This window comes from Leptidea sinapis, chromosome 23 (assembly GCF_905404315.1).
Source record: "Leptidea sinapis chromosome 23, ilLepSina1.1, whole genome shotgun sequence".
NCBI classification, from domain to species: domain Eukaryota; kingdom Metazoa; phylum Arthropoda; class Insecta; order Lepidoptera; family Pieridae; genus Leptidea; species Leptidea sinapis.
The window spans coordinates 1,451,576-1,466,479 of record NC_066287.1 but is presented as its reverse complement, the minus strand read 5'-3'; the positions used below and the strand labels follow the sequence as shown (position 1 = coordinate 1,466,479).

At 36.2% G+C, this 14,904-nt stretch overlaps 1 protein-coding gene and 1 non-coding gene across 7 annotated transcripts in view; one reads left to right on the top strand and one right to left on the bottom strand.

Annotated features, from left to right (window-relative positions):
- Nucleotides 1-14,904, top strand: part of LOC126971385 (adenosylhomocysteinase-like 1) — a 51,128-nt gene that overhangs the window by 22,942 nt on the left and 13,282 nt on the right. For 2 of the 6 annotated variants that reach the window (XM_050817692.1, XM_050817693.1), the window contains exons 2-6: nt 6,654-6,812; nt 8,727-8,929; nt 9,496-9,634; nt 11,109-11,279; nt 12,449-12,581. In XM_050817692.1, the coding sequence (XP_050673649.1) occupies nt 6,704-6,812; nt 8,727-8,929; nt 9,496-9,634; nt 11,109-11,279; nt 12,449-12,581 (755 nt within the window). In that variant the 5' untranslated portion in view covers nt 6,654-6,703. Of the gene's footprint in view, nt 1-6,510; nt 6,813-8,726; nt 8,930-9,495; nt 9,635-11,108; nt 11,280-12,448; nt 12,582-14,904 lie in introns of those variants that run through there. The other 4 variants (XM_050817696.1, XM_050817695.1, XM_050817694.1 and 1 more) reach the window with 4 other exon arrangements.
- LOC126971516 (U1 spliceosomal RNA) lies at nt 4,304-4,465 on the bottom strand. The gene has a single exon (XR_007730930.1). It is a non-coding gene; the product is annotated as a U1 spliceosomal RNA (small nuclear RNA).

The window sequence follows — 14,904 nt, the reverse complement described above, 5'->3', positions numbered from 1 at the left end:
GTTCTATTTTTGAGAGTTTGGCTTAATTTTTTTACTTTATGGTTGTAGCCTCTGTTCACAATTCGTCGTCTTTGAATTTAGTTGCCCCCGTTGGAGTAATTTTGTCACCCCGCGATCACCTACAATTAAATCGAGTTTATGGTAACGTTAAGATTTATAAATTGAATAAATTATTAAAAATATTCATTCACACACCAGTGGGAGGCTCCTTTGCGCGTGATGCCGCCTATATTATGGGTACCACAACGGCGCCTATTTCTGCCGTGAAGCAGTAATGTGTAAGCATTATTGTGTTTCGGTCTGAAGGGCGCCGTAGCTAGTAAACTTAGTGGGCAAATAAGACTTAACATCTTATGTCTCAAGGTGACGAGCGCAATTATTGTAGTGCCACGCAGAATGTTTTATATTTTTTAAGAATCCATAATCATCAGCTGAACGTCGTGCTCGTCTCGTCCCTTATTGTTATAAAAAAATCAATTGGTCAATCAAATTATCTCATTAATTACTACACCAACCCGGTATATATTGGAATAATGTTATAAACTTCTGGGTCAGACGTAGAATCGTTTCGAAGCTTCCAGCAACCCGTTGGATCAAAAAGTCGTATAAATCACTCAACCATTTTTAACATTTAGAATGTAGTTTCCAATGAGAGCTGAATCTCAATTCTCAACCAGTTCCATTTGTATTTGAAGGTTGTATTATCAAATCAGAAAAAACTGGTAGATAACATTGAAAGATATACAAACGTATATTATCACGCCCTAAGTGGAAGGAGATAATTCCCTGGATGCTTCAATACTTAGATCATTTTATCCGCCTAGATAGACTGTGACATCTGTGAATACGTCAAAAAAAAATTAAAGTTGACTGTTAACTTTATTTTGAGCAACACACGCGCACAAACACAAAATTACATACAAATCGCGAGTGTGAGTCGTAGCTTGTCAAGCACACTAAAGTAATACACCTGGCCTGTTTTCATCGGTTGACTAGCAGTGAGAGGTTTTATCTCATTGTTTCCCAACGTTACTTAACATTTCTAAAAATTTTATGCCTTTTAATTTTCAACCTTTAAAAATTGTTTTGTTTCCTTTCATTAATATAAATGAAAATTTTCTGAATTGGCTCATACTAATCCCCAATAGTTCTTGAAATGTCTCATAGCGGGTTTTCTTCAATTAGCCGCTTAACAGTAGCCACATTTTTTTCGTTGACGGCAGTTGAAGGGCGCCCTTCACGAAATTCGTTATGTAAAGAAACCCGACCTCTCTCAAATTCAGCAAACCATCGCCTCACGGTGCTCATGCAAGGTGCTTCTCTCCTAAAAGAATTTTGAAGACGAGCGGCACAGTCTTGCGGAGAGTTTTAACTTTTAAAACTACTTTTTTAACTAATAACAATAACATTCGAAATTCAAGTAGTTCCAATTGCCCCATGTATTCATTTAGTGCGATCCTAGCGCTTGATGCTTCCTTCATAGAGATTTTATATTCCGTTCCAATTTACTTAGCTTTAATCTCAAGTCTCCGCGCTGTGTTATATCGATTTATTTTTTTTTATCAGGAAATCGTTTACAGCACTACATCCAAATTCCGCTAAATATGAAGATGGTAGTAAAAGTTTTCTTGCACATTCTTGGAATTTGCCTTTTTGCCGATATCTAGCATTGCATTTAAATAACCCAAAGCGATGGGTTAAAGTCGTGTCGAGTCCAGTTTTAAATTGCCCCCTTATCAATCAAATTGCTCCCCTCGTTGGGAAACACTGCTCCATATAGACGTATAAATTAGCAAAGCTTGAATCGAATGATAACGTTAACACCACACAAAATATATAAACTTGTTCTGCCTACTACTCGGTTGAGTCTAGTAAGTCTTTTGTTTAGCGATATGTATGCTTTTAGAATATAATCCCAGAAAATGTATTTAAGACAAATTCAAAAGTACTGTTAAAAGACGTTTATGTGGTAAAGGTTACTATAACGTAAATTACTTTTTTAATCTACCAGGGAGTCTCTTTTGCATAGGATGCCGGCTAGATTATGGGTACTACAACGGCGTCTATTTCTGCCGTGAAGCAGTAATGTGTAACCATTACTGTGTTTCGGTCTGAAGGGCGCCGTAGCTAGAGAAACTACTAGGCAAATGAGACTTAACATCTTATGTCTCGAGGAGACGAGCGCAATTGTAGTGCCACTCAGAATTTTTGGGTTTTTCAAGAATCATGAGCGGCACTGCATTGTAATGGACAGGGCGTATCTATTACCATCAGCTGAACGTCCTGCTCGTCTCGTCCCTTATTTTCATAAAAAAAAACCTCCGATTTCCTAATGATCTCATGATCATGATCGGTGACCTTGGAGACTGCGACGAATCCGACGCGTTCCATCGTTTAATGATACCACTGATTGGGAATGCAGTGTTTAATGATACCACTGATTGGGAATGCAGTGACCGCCCTCAAGCTATTAAATTAACAAATTTCATTGCAATAACATTCTACTTAAGAAAATTGCGGTGATTTCTTGCGCCCATTCTTTTCAGGTCTAAGGCATACATTTTCGAATAGGTGCTAGATTTTGACGTTTTATAAGTAATTTAAAATTCTATTTGGAATAAAAAAGTTTGAATTTGAATCACCGCTTAGTTAAAGTAGTAACCCTTGTTGTGTTATTTCTTGACATCTCAATGAATAGATTGTTTTTAAAAATGTATTGAAATAATATATTTTTGTCTCGCATTTTTAAATTTAGACCGATAATTATTGATTTGATATTGATAAAGAACCAGTGTTATTTTTTTTATAAATCAGAAGAAAAAGTGATATTTAAATTGATACATTTATTTTAATAAATATTTGATGTTGCATTTTAGACATGATTAGGTACTCAAAAATGGTTCGCTTTTGCGTTGTACATATGGGGGTTAAAATTATAGCAAACAGTCAACCCTATTACCTCCTAACGGGAATACGTTGAACTACCAATAACCCTGTATAAACGTCATCTACTAATCAAATCAAACCTAACGTTAGCAGTTAATCACCTTAACGTTAGGTTCAGTTGACAAAGCTGTTAACAAACAACGAGCAAACTGTTTGAGCTTTTGAAATTTAATTATGTTAACCCGAGTTAACCTTCACTTGCTGCGTGAGCCAATATGTTGATATAAGTTAAGTATAACTGGATTGCCAGCGCGCAGCCGATCCAGCTTGAACAGCATACAGCAGTGATACAATCTTCCTAGCCACATTTGGTAAAAACCTGTTAGCACCTTTAAGACACAATCACAATACAGTAACAGAACGCTACTTCAACTGCATACTAGCCCGAATCGACGCACACACACATACACACGATTTACACAGCCCCTAAGGACTCTTGGGAAGATAAAACTATTGAGAGCGCCGCCGTCCGCCGCCAAGACTAGTCAATCCGTAATTTTACTTTTTGTATGTACCAACCCTAGCGCTCCTCCCAGATGTAGGTATAAATTTGGAGGAGACCGCTGAGTTACGCTACTATACTATTACTTGTATTGTGCTTTCGTTCTACGAAAGAGCTCGGAAAGAATTAGTAAATAATTCATTATGAATATATTCGCTAGTATTTAATTAATAATATCGGCATGAAAACCGTTACCCTAACGAATGGTGAATAAAACCATTTACTGATAACGCTTATCAGTCATACATTATTAGAGATAACATTGCATTCATTGCACCTGTATAATAATAGCTAAGTCGTTTATACTGAACAACCACAACCTGCTCGGTTTTCAGTTGAATAGGGAAGATATATACTTCCAAATTAGATAATTTATACGTCTAGATAGTCTCTTGCACCGCCAAAAACAGGCCAGGCTTAACACATTAATGTGCGTGACAAGCTACGTATTACACTTGCGATTTTTATGACACTTTGTGTCAGTGTGCGTGCATTGCTCAGAATAGAGGTAATTTCTAAACTCAATTTTTTTTTCGATGTTTTCACAGCTGTCATAGTCTATCTAAACTTCTTTTATGAAATGTTCTTTGAATAAACCTTCCTCGAGAACCGAGTATCCAATGTTAAAAAGAGCATGCAAATCGGTGAAATAAGTTTTAGAGTTTATCGCGAACAGATAGACAGTTTTATAAATATATAGTGATTATAAACATCATAATTATTATCAACGTCGAGCGTAACAGAAAAATGCGAATTCAAAAATTCAATTAGAATTTAGAATAGACAATACATATATATTATCGTCGATAAAGTAGACTTTTATAATTAATATTAGAAATCTTTTAATAACACATGGGGGGACGGCGCGTACGCAGTCCCCACTACCAAAAATTACGCGTCCGAGTTATCCGCATTAGGGATAATCGCAGAGGTCAACCCAACCGCAGTGCAATGGAAGAGTCTCGCTCTGGGGGAACCGCCTTCTTGATCACGGTGTCCCCTACGCCAGGTAAGTATGCTTTTGTTAAGTTCGACTGAAAAGGTCCATAATACTGAGTAAACTTTGATAGCGCGTTGTGCGAACTGCTGCAATATGGACAGCGCCATCTAGTATCAATTGAGAAACTAAAGCACAGTACTTTACTTCTGAAATAGCGCCATCTGCAGTTTGTCATTATTTTCAAAATCCAATAAATTTATCCTTAGATAATAATTTATACATCTACGGCCTTACGAATAAAGTTGGCATAAAGTTATAACTAAGCATAAGCCAAGAATATGCAAAATGATTACAAATAGACATTTTGCATACGATTGGTTTATTCGGACGTATAACGTTTTCCGCGTTTATTTGCAAGGCTGCTTGTCATTCGGAAAACTATTTTTGTATTGACATTGTTGTCAACGACATAGAAAATATTTGCATATTATTTGTTTATCCTCAGATATAACTTTATACCAAGTTAATTTGTGAGGCGGTTAGACTCCAAATCTATTGCTATTAGACAGCTGATAAAAACAGGCCAGGCATAATATTTTAGTGTGCGTGACAAGTTACGTCTTACATTCGCGATTTGTACGACATTTTGTGTTAGTGTGCGTGCATTTCTTAAATTGAGGTTAGGTCTAAACTCAATTTTTTTCGACGTTTTGACAGCTCTCTTAGTCTATCTAGAAGTATAATTAATAATCTAAGAATTAAACAATTAGTCATCCTAAAATTACGGCATTATTAACGTGTGATTATCATTATATTTTATTTTCATATTATTAAGTAATTCTACTAGTGTTTCGCAAATTACTTTTATTATTTTGATAATACAATAAGACATATTTTATTTGGTTTTCTGGGATGACGTTATGCATACTGTCGTAGCAGATTTTACTAACTTTTTATTTAGAATTAAAATATTTATTTAGTTACAAACAGTTTTTGTGGGATGGTATTCTGCTACAGTTTTTTGTTTTTCAGAAATATTCACTTTTTCGACTCTTTTCTGCTCTTCCTATATAAAAAAATGTGAACGTGCTATTAGTGAATTTCTTATTTCACGTTATTTTATTAAGATTGGAATTGTTGATAAAACTGTGCAATTAGACTCTGGAAGATGGTTGGATACCTAACAAGACATCTAAAATGTGTTCACTTCTTTTTAAATACTGATATTTTACAATAATAATTCCAATACCAGGTTTCCCTTATATTATTTTTCATTATATTACTAAACAAAAATGAGATCTCATTTTGAAATTACACAGGTCGCTTCGTTACATAAAAAAATATTGTATCTAAATATCTACATAATAGGTACTACAAAAATATCTATACTATATGTATGGGATATAAAATAAATAAACATAAGTATTAGTATATATGTTAGTATAGATATATCATTGAAAGTAGCTATGGGTTCTGATTTGAATTGAGATTTATTTATGGTGTTATTGAATTCTTATAAATAGAGGGCATGAGCTTTTTCTGAGTCTCGTAGTTTCCGATTTGGTCATCACCGCCCTTCTCGAAAAACCATTCTGTATAAATAATTTAAAAATTCTCCATTCAATAAAATTTTATGAATTTAAATTTGATAGTGACGCTTAGTAATTGGTCAGCAGGCCATAAATATTGTTACTACTTAATATTTTTTTAAGTTAAATTAGTAACGCGTTTATAAATTAATTAAAAATCTATATATATATAAATGAATTGCTGTTCGTTAGTTTCGCTAAAACTCGAGAACGGCTGCATCGATTTGGCTAATTTTGGTCTTGAATTATTTGTGGAAGTCCAGAGAAGGTTTAAAAGGTGAAAAAAAAATGCTGCTAAATTAAATAAAAACAACAAATTTGTTTTTCCTTTGATGTGTCCATACATAATTTCTATGAGAGAATTTATTGACGCACGGTTTGACAGTTCTTCTGTGAAACAATTTCATTACGACAGCAGGGTGCATATTTTACGAAGTAATTTTTGATGTCATGATATATTATTGACGTATTCATATAAAAACATTATTTTATTTATTATAATATACAGAACAACGTCTGTCGGGTCAGCTAGTAATGTATAAATTTCCGGGCAACCTTATGAAATACAAGTTGACCGACCCTGCGAAGCTGACCCGTTCATTTGTCATAATAATTAAGTGCCCGTTCATTGTATGAATTGCCATATGTAATGAAATTTCATTGGCAATTCCTTTAGAAGTCTAGCCCAATGTATAAAAATAAAAAGCACAGATAAAAAAGCACAAAATGCCAACAACCGGAATATTAAAGTCAGCTACTATCCCAGAAGAGAATATTCAGAATGTTCAGTCGTTGCAGAAAAGACATTCAATAATATCGGGAAGGAGTGATATTTGTAAGTATTCTATGAAAGACTGTTTTTGTGTCGGGAATATCTTTTATGTTCTAGGTGTTTCTAGAAACATATTAGTCGTTCTTTATGAAATGAACTTTATGGAGTTGATAGTATTTGCTTATGGAAGAGGACAGACAAACATTCATGTGGGTCCAGAGACCAGAGAGACCGCATATAATTTTTATACGTCGTAGCAATCAATAATATACTCCTCATTATGTACCAATACCACTATCGAGCGAATGGGTCACGTGTAGTACTTTACCTTCATACTACCGAATCGACGTACGCACACATACACACGATTAACACGGCCGCTAGGCAATCTTGGGAAGACAAGTATTGAGTGGCACACCGTACGTAGCTGAGACTGGTCGCTGTCCGAGTTAAGATTCATAACGCCGTCTGTGTCGTGAATCTTTTTGTTTGAACCAAAACTATCGCTCCGCCCATACGTAGGTATAAATTTCAAGGAGACCGCTGAGTTACGCTACTGTTCTATTACTTGTATTGTGCTGTCACTGTTAGTTGTTGCAACTGGGGCAGAAGTTCAAACTGATTTTCGTGCCAATAATTTTAAACGTTAAACGTGTATGTAAGTAACTATTACTTAAACCCTTATTTGTGACAATGATCCGTTGCCAAGTTGTAATAAATCTAATTAAAAACACTCAGACCTCGTATGGATCACTCTCACATTGGCTTATTATTTGTTACTCTATGACAACGCGCAGCGTGGAAGTATGCAAGCGCTGCTCCCGGTATGCTAACTTCCGCTGCTCAATATCCTGCAGGACATCGGTTGCGTCATTTCAGTTGCATGTCTAGTTTACATCGCTATATAAAATAAAAAAAACTACACTTTAAGCTTGCCAGCTTGAACAATGACGTCAAACCATTACGCTGAGAGGATTGTTTGAAAAATGACATTTGTCGCCATTTTTTTACTTCTAATCCGCTGTGCCCAATCGCGTCCCTACTCAAATATTTGATTTTGCACTTGGTAAATTAATTTGTTTATACAAATTTTTATTTAAAAATCGTTTTTTTGATTTTTACTGACAACATAATACTTATGCAGTTGTATATATCATATATATGGTGATGATAACAGCTCTATAGCTGTTAAATTTTTAAAGATTAAGTATTTCAGTGTACCTAAATTGTTGCTTACGTCTCACGAATTCCACTCTCGGTGTTTATAGACAGCCTTATGGTAGGGTTGGAAGAGCAGCTAGTATGAATGGTATGAATGGTAAATGATAAGTGCCCATAGCACCAACACCAGAGAATCCAACGAGAGTTTTAGGCATTTTAGTTTGCTGTTAACTGAAAACAGAAATCGAAATTTGGTATAATAGGCTTGGTGTACTCAGTACTTCACTATAAGCCACCGCCTGCAACTATATATTCAATGAAAAAAAAAATGGGCTTCAATTGAAGTACTGTTCTCACCTCTGGGCGGGCGCTCCCCAGTACCAGCTTCTTCCATTTGACCGCATTTGGCTTTATTCTTTGGCGTTGCGTAGAGATTTGTGTACTCTCTGCACCTTCTACCGCATTTATCACGGGCTGTTTTGAGGAGCTGTTCGGGTTGATAACATAACAAATTCCACCACCGGACATTACATATCATATTGCTTAATTCCGGCCGCATCACGTTGACGTCTGGCAATCCACAACTGCACATTTTGAAAGAAATTTCTTTCTCGCACAGTCATTTAGTACAATCAAATACCGGCTGCTGTTTTCCCAACCGATATGACTTAGCGATCTTCAAGAAAATAGCATACTGACACCTGTTGTTGCGGGTGTCCATGGGTGGTTGCCTCACCACTCCCCATCCCATGAGCCTCTTGCCCGGTTGCCCCCGATTAAAAAAATAAGTCTATTGAAATCTCTGGCAATTTTCAGGGTCTTCATCAGATGAAGATGAAGGAGTGCAGCCGCATGAAAAGGCGATCGCAGCCGGCGACCCGAACCCCGCGTACTGCGTCAGAAACGTAGAGCAACACGCATTCGGCCGCAGGGAGATTGAGATCGCCGAACAAGAGATGCCCGGCATCATGGCGCTGAGGGCACGAGCTAAGGACGACAAGCCCCTCAAGGATGCCAAGGTTTGTCTTTTAGAAGCTTCTGGCAAATTATCTATATGACGGGTCAAGGCAGGTCAGGAGCCTCGTGGTGGTCCATTGTTGTGAGCGTTTAACACGACAGTAAGTAAAACACAGTTTTATAAACACATGGTATAATCAGCAACAAACGTTACGATCGTAAAATTAGGAACACTGCAGAAAGCCTTATGATAATATATTATTTCCATAGTTCTTCCCTGACTTAATGCTCGACGGTCACCGGTATCGCCCGCACGCCGATTACACCCGAGTTCTTGACTGCGACATATACATAATACTCACTACTGCCTGTAATGTTTTTCATGGCAAGATCGATGTTTCCGACTTTGTGTTAGTGTGCATGCATTGTTTAAAATAGAGGCCAACTGCCAACCTCTATTTTTTTACAGCTATCTACACAGTCACAGTCTAGACGTATAAATGATCTTAGATCACTCTATTTCCTGTTGAGCGCAAAATCGGAATCTAAATACCATGACATAATGCGCGGACACGCGTTGATATTATGCTCAGCTGAAATGTTGTGAGGATATTTGATTGATTTTCAGATCGTCGGGTGTACTCACATCAACGCCCAGACGGCCGTGCTAATAGAAACATTAGCAGCACTGGGTGCAACGGTTCGCTGGGCGGCCTGCAATATATACAGCACACAGAACGAGGTTGCGGCGGCTTTGGCACATGCTGGTAAAAATACGTACATATCTATAATAATAAATAGGAGTGTTTTTTGTTCGGTTATACTGCGATAACTACTGAACCTAACGGAATAATACTTATACCATAAGAGGCAGCGTGTTATGGAGTAGGTTTAAGTTTATGATATGTTGGTGATTAAAAAGGCATTTATTATCTTAAAATTCATTCCTTTAGAATTCTTTTTGATGTCATTTCTAATATACTAGATACTACTACCGCTTCGGAAACAAATGGCGCTCTGAGAGAGAAGAAGCGGCACAAGTTAAATTTACTTATAGATAATGCCTGAACAGTGACTGGGACTTTATTATAGAAGTGTATACATTTACACGTAAAGCTATTATGTATCTTATGAAGCCTACTAGAATAAGTTACAAGCAATACCTTATTTCTAGTGTTATAATAATGAAAATCATTATGAAGAGCAAAAAGGTGACGATTTTTGTGAATGTATATTAAATTTTCATAAATGTACTGACAATGAACAGTCATAATATTTGCTACTTATCGGAAATCTGTATTTTTTTGGCATGCTAGCTAGCACGTTGCTACTAGATTACTTACAGGATGTTTCAAAATGATATTATTAAAAATAGATTTATTTACGTGAACTGTGTATTTTTTTTTTCATGATGACGGTTAAGCTCTAGAATAGAATAGAATAGAAACACTTCATTAGTAATGAAAAACACACTTTTTCAATTTACAGTATATATCTTAAATTAATAAATTAAATTAAATAAGTAACAAAAATTAACTTATATATAAAATTCTTGTGTCACAATGTTAGTTACCGTACTCCTCCGAAACGGCTTTACTGATTTTTACCACATTTTATATGCATATTCAGTAGGTCCGAGAATCGGCTACTATCGGGTTGGTTCACCATTAACATATTTTTTTAATTTTTGGACAAATCTTTTTAATTTTATTTTATTATGATTGAGCATTGAAAAATACATACAACTTCTTTCTTTTTCGCCCTAATACGATCTACAACTATTTTGTATCGCGATTTTTATATTATTCTGTTCAATCCACAATACAGCAATAGGGTTGCAAGATGGTAATCGAATACAATAATTGAAGTACGATATATTTGGTTAAGGTCTAAAAATCAGTTAAATTTATTTTATATACCCCAATTTTTTTTATTCATTACCTTATATGGCAATACAACGTTTGCTGGGTCAGCTAGTGAAGATATAAAAAAAAAATTAAATGAACTGTGTGGCGCGTGATAAAAGGAGCTGAGTCAGTACATTGCTGGTCAGTGTAGAAGACACCAACACAACACTAGTTTTCAGCAGCCCCTCGTGACATTTGGTGTTGACAGTTTTCATGTCTTCCCATCGTAATTATTTTTTTTGTTGTCAAAGGGATTGAATGAATATCAATACCCGTGTGTTCATTTAATATCGCCATTGTAGCGCCACGCTGTAGGTCTATCTTGATGTTGTAGGTTTCGCGATATTCGCGTGGCGTGGTGAAAGTGAGGAGGCGTTCTGGTGGTGTATTGACCAGTGCTGTACTCCGGGCCACACGTGGCAACCCAATATGATCCTGGATGACGGCGGCGACGCCACACATCTCATGCTCAAGAAACACGCCAGTGCCTTCAAACAGATTAAGGGTAACATTCAATTATTTATTTACGCCTTTAAGACGAAGAGTAAGCAGAAAACACGCAAACATGGTGTTTTTAGACAAGTTTTGTGGTGAAACTATAGCATTTCGAGCTATGAACACTAAATCCTGTTACACATATCCTTAAGTCTTATTTGTAAGTTGCTAATGCTTGCTGTTGGTTATAATTAACACTGCCGAGCCTTTTTGAACTACTTTTCTTTGAAGTTAAACAAATTTTTTGGCATGGCGTGACGCATTTTTTGGTACTTCTCACAGAAAAGTTATTCTTATAGCTTGTACTTTTTTGTGTAGGTTCATTTATTCAGATTAGTAGTGAATAACGAGGATTGTAAGCATATAAACTGTTTTCCACGCAAGAATTTTGAAAATATTGGCTTTGTTACATAGATAGCGGGCCGGCAGCCGTGAACTCATATCGCTCAAGGTCGCTAGCATTTAGTGTCGCCTTAAGATGCTGGTGATGCTGCCGTAGCGCAGTAGCGCCTCAAAACCCTTGACCTTCAAGGGCGAGATCGCTTGTGTATGATATAAAATGTAACTATGCTATATTGGGACAAATAATTACGAAAATTTTTGAAGTAAACATATTTCAACATATGCCAAAATAAATAAACAATTAAATGCAGGCAATTTTTCGATTTTAATGGACGCTATTTCAAGCCGAATTTATATCAACAGATACTATTTATCATGCTATTATAATGTGATGTTTTATAATAAAATTGTGTTATAACAATAGCAACTTACCGAATATCAATACAATATTTGTGCTGCAGAAAAGGGCTATTCGCGCTATTTATAACCTGGATCCTAAGGAATCATTGAGAGCAAAATTCAAAGAAATTAACATCTTGACATCCCCCACTTCTGGGATTAATTAAATTAAATTTGTAACCAAAATTTAGAAATAATGTCGGAACCCGCGACAAAATTGATTTTGATTTGAAAGAACGACGTCTTAAGTCAATTTTCTAATATGAAATTATTGGCTTTGAGCAGGTTATCAACTGTAAAGTAGACCCTTTAGATGAAGCCATACCAGAGAGTTGAACAAGACATGCCAACATTTACGACCCACACGTCACTCATTCGAGTCCCGAATCGTTCATAAATTTTGGTTACAAATCTAATTTGAGAAATTTTGTATTTCAGGTATTGTAGAGGAGAGCGTGACGGGTGTTCACAGACTGTACCAGCTCAGCAAAGCAGGCAAGCTATGTGTGCCAGCCATGAATGTCAATGACTCCGTCACCAAGACCAAGTTCGATAACCTGTACTCGTGTAGGTGAGTACAACCCGTGCGACTAAACTGTGCACATCCATCTAGCTCAGGGGGGAGCAACTTCCCTACATTGGCACATGAAAAAAAAAATGTATCGAAAGTTTAACTGTTTAACCTGATTCCTGCCGCCGAATTCCACCTTCGCACGACACGCCACAAGTTAGGATATCATCCCCACTATCTGGATGTGTGGCGGTCCTTCACAGTGCGTTTTTCAAGGAGCTTTCTCCCTCGTACTACAAAGCTGTGGAATGAGCTTCCTTGTGCGGTGTTTCCGGGACGATACGACATGAGTACCTTCAAAAAAAGCGCGTACACCTTCCTTAAAGGCCGGCAACGCTCTTGTGATTCCTCTGGTGTTGCAAGAGAATGTGGGCGGCGGTGATCACTTAACACCAGGTGACCCGTACGCTCGTTTGTCCTCCTATTCCATAAAAAAAAAGTGCAGCCATCTATTCTATTAGGTACGCTGCAACTTCATCACGATGGCGATCGTTTTACATACATGATATATGGATAGATAGCGCTAGTGATAGCAAAAAACTCACTTAACTTACTTATTAAAATAACACTTGACTATCGTGTTGTAATCATAGAATGCCTCATCTTATGTAAAGGTAATCCCTGAACTTATTAAACGAATAAGAACAAACATCAGTATGCAATATTGCTATCAATACGGTCTACAGCAATAGTATAAACTAAAAACATAATTAGCGCCATCTAGCGACGGTACGCTACGAGCGTAAAAATAACGCAGCGCCATCTCTTAGCCTGGGTTCACTGATTTTACAAAATAAAAACATTAGTGGCATATCTATCTCAAGTATACAGGCCGTCCCAAAGTTATGGGACATGAAGGGAAAGTACCTTAAATATCGTAGATAGGGTATTTTACTGAAAGAAGACTTTATGTTATTTTTAAAAGCTAGTAATTTTGCATTCAAAGATTTTCTAAAAATTACTTGCCCCGTCTGGGAATCGAACCGACTTGAATGAAAAAGAAAAATACCCCTACTTTAATGATGCCAATCGAAAGAATGGTAATAAAATTATAACTCTCCTTAAGTAACATAGTATTTTAAAGGAAAGTAGTCCATTAAGGGGGTATTTTTTGGAAATTAATTAATTAAATGCTCAAAATGTGATTCCTCTTGTCTTACCATACAGAGTACTTATTGAAATACTAAGTTTTATCATTATATTTACACGTCCACTTATAATAAGGAAAACTATGCTATAAAGTATTTTATGAAGTGGGTACTATTTACGACTAATCAATGTTATCTATGGAAGGATAATATCGCTACTTTTTGAAAGTCGTTGTCGGCAATAAATAACTTTCTTGAAAGTTGACTCAAACATTTTACGTTGTTCCTTTCTTTTAAAATACTATGTTACTTAAGCAGAGTTATAAGTTTTTGGCCATTCTTTCGATTAGCATCATAAAAGTAAGGGTATTCTTTTTTTACGTTCAAGTCGGTTCGATTCCCAGTCGAGGCAAGTAATTTTTAGAAAATCTTTGAATGCAGAATTACTAACTTTTAAAAATAACATAAAGTCTTCTTTCAGTAAAATACCCTATCTACGATATTTAAGGTACTTTCCCTTCATGTCCCATAACTTTGGGACACCCTGTATAGTGTATTATGATCTAGCTGTGACGTCGTAATAGGGATGCTCAAACGGTCAATCGTTGCGAGTGCTTTTTGAGGATAAAAAAAACCGATATAGAACTATTCACAGATCTTGTTTTAGGTAACTCAAATCGGTTAGTACGTACCATCTTATGAAAAGTATGCTCAGGACATGCAGTGTCATGCAGATTCAACATCCAGTCACTCTGTAGTTAAGTTTAGAACTTTAGGCGCGCGTTTGTTTTGTAAGAACCAATAAACTCACAATTTTGAATAATTATGAGTTTTTTTATTGACATTTTAGAGCAGACCTACACTTACCTTGACTAAAAAAATGCATATTATTGTGAGCAAAACTTATATGTATGTCATCGTGACACTGTACCTAGACGACAATCCTTCATCATACAAACTTGAAGCCTCTCAAAGTCGATAGAGCGTAGTCTAAAATTTTTGAGGTAGATCGCCAGCAGTTCAAGCTTGAGCACCCCTGCGGCACGGTTTGCAAATAAATTACCGGACATTAAATAATGCCTTTAAAGTTTTCTCTTTCAACTGATACAAAAAAAGGAAAGATTTTTTTGTATTGGATAAAATTTTAAACTACTTACTTAATCGTCTTTGATGATTCTTTCACGTACAGAAAATTACAGTATCAGTGTTAAGCTCAATAATTATATATCCCAAGG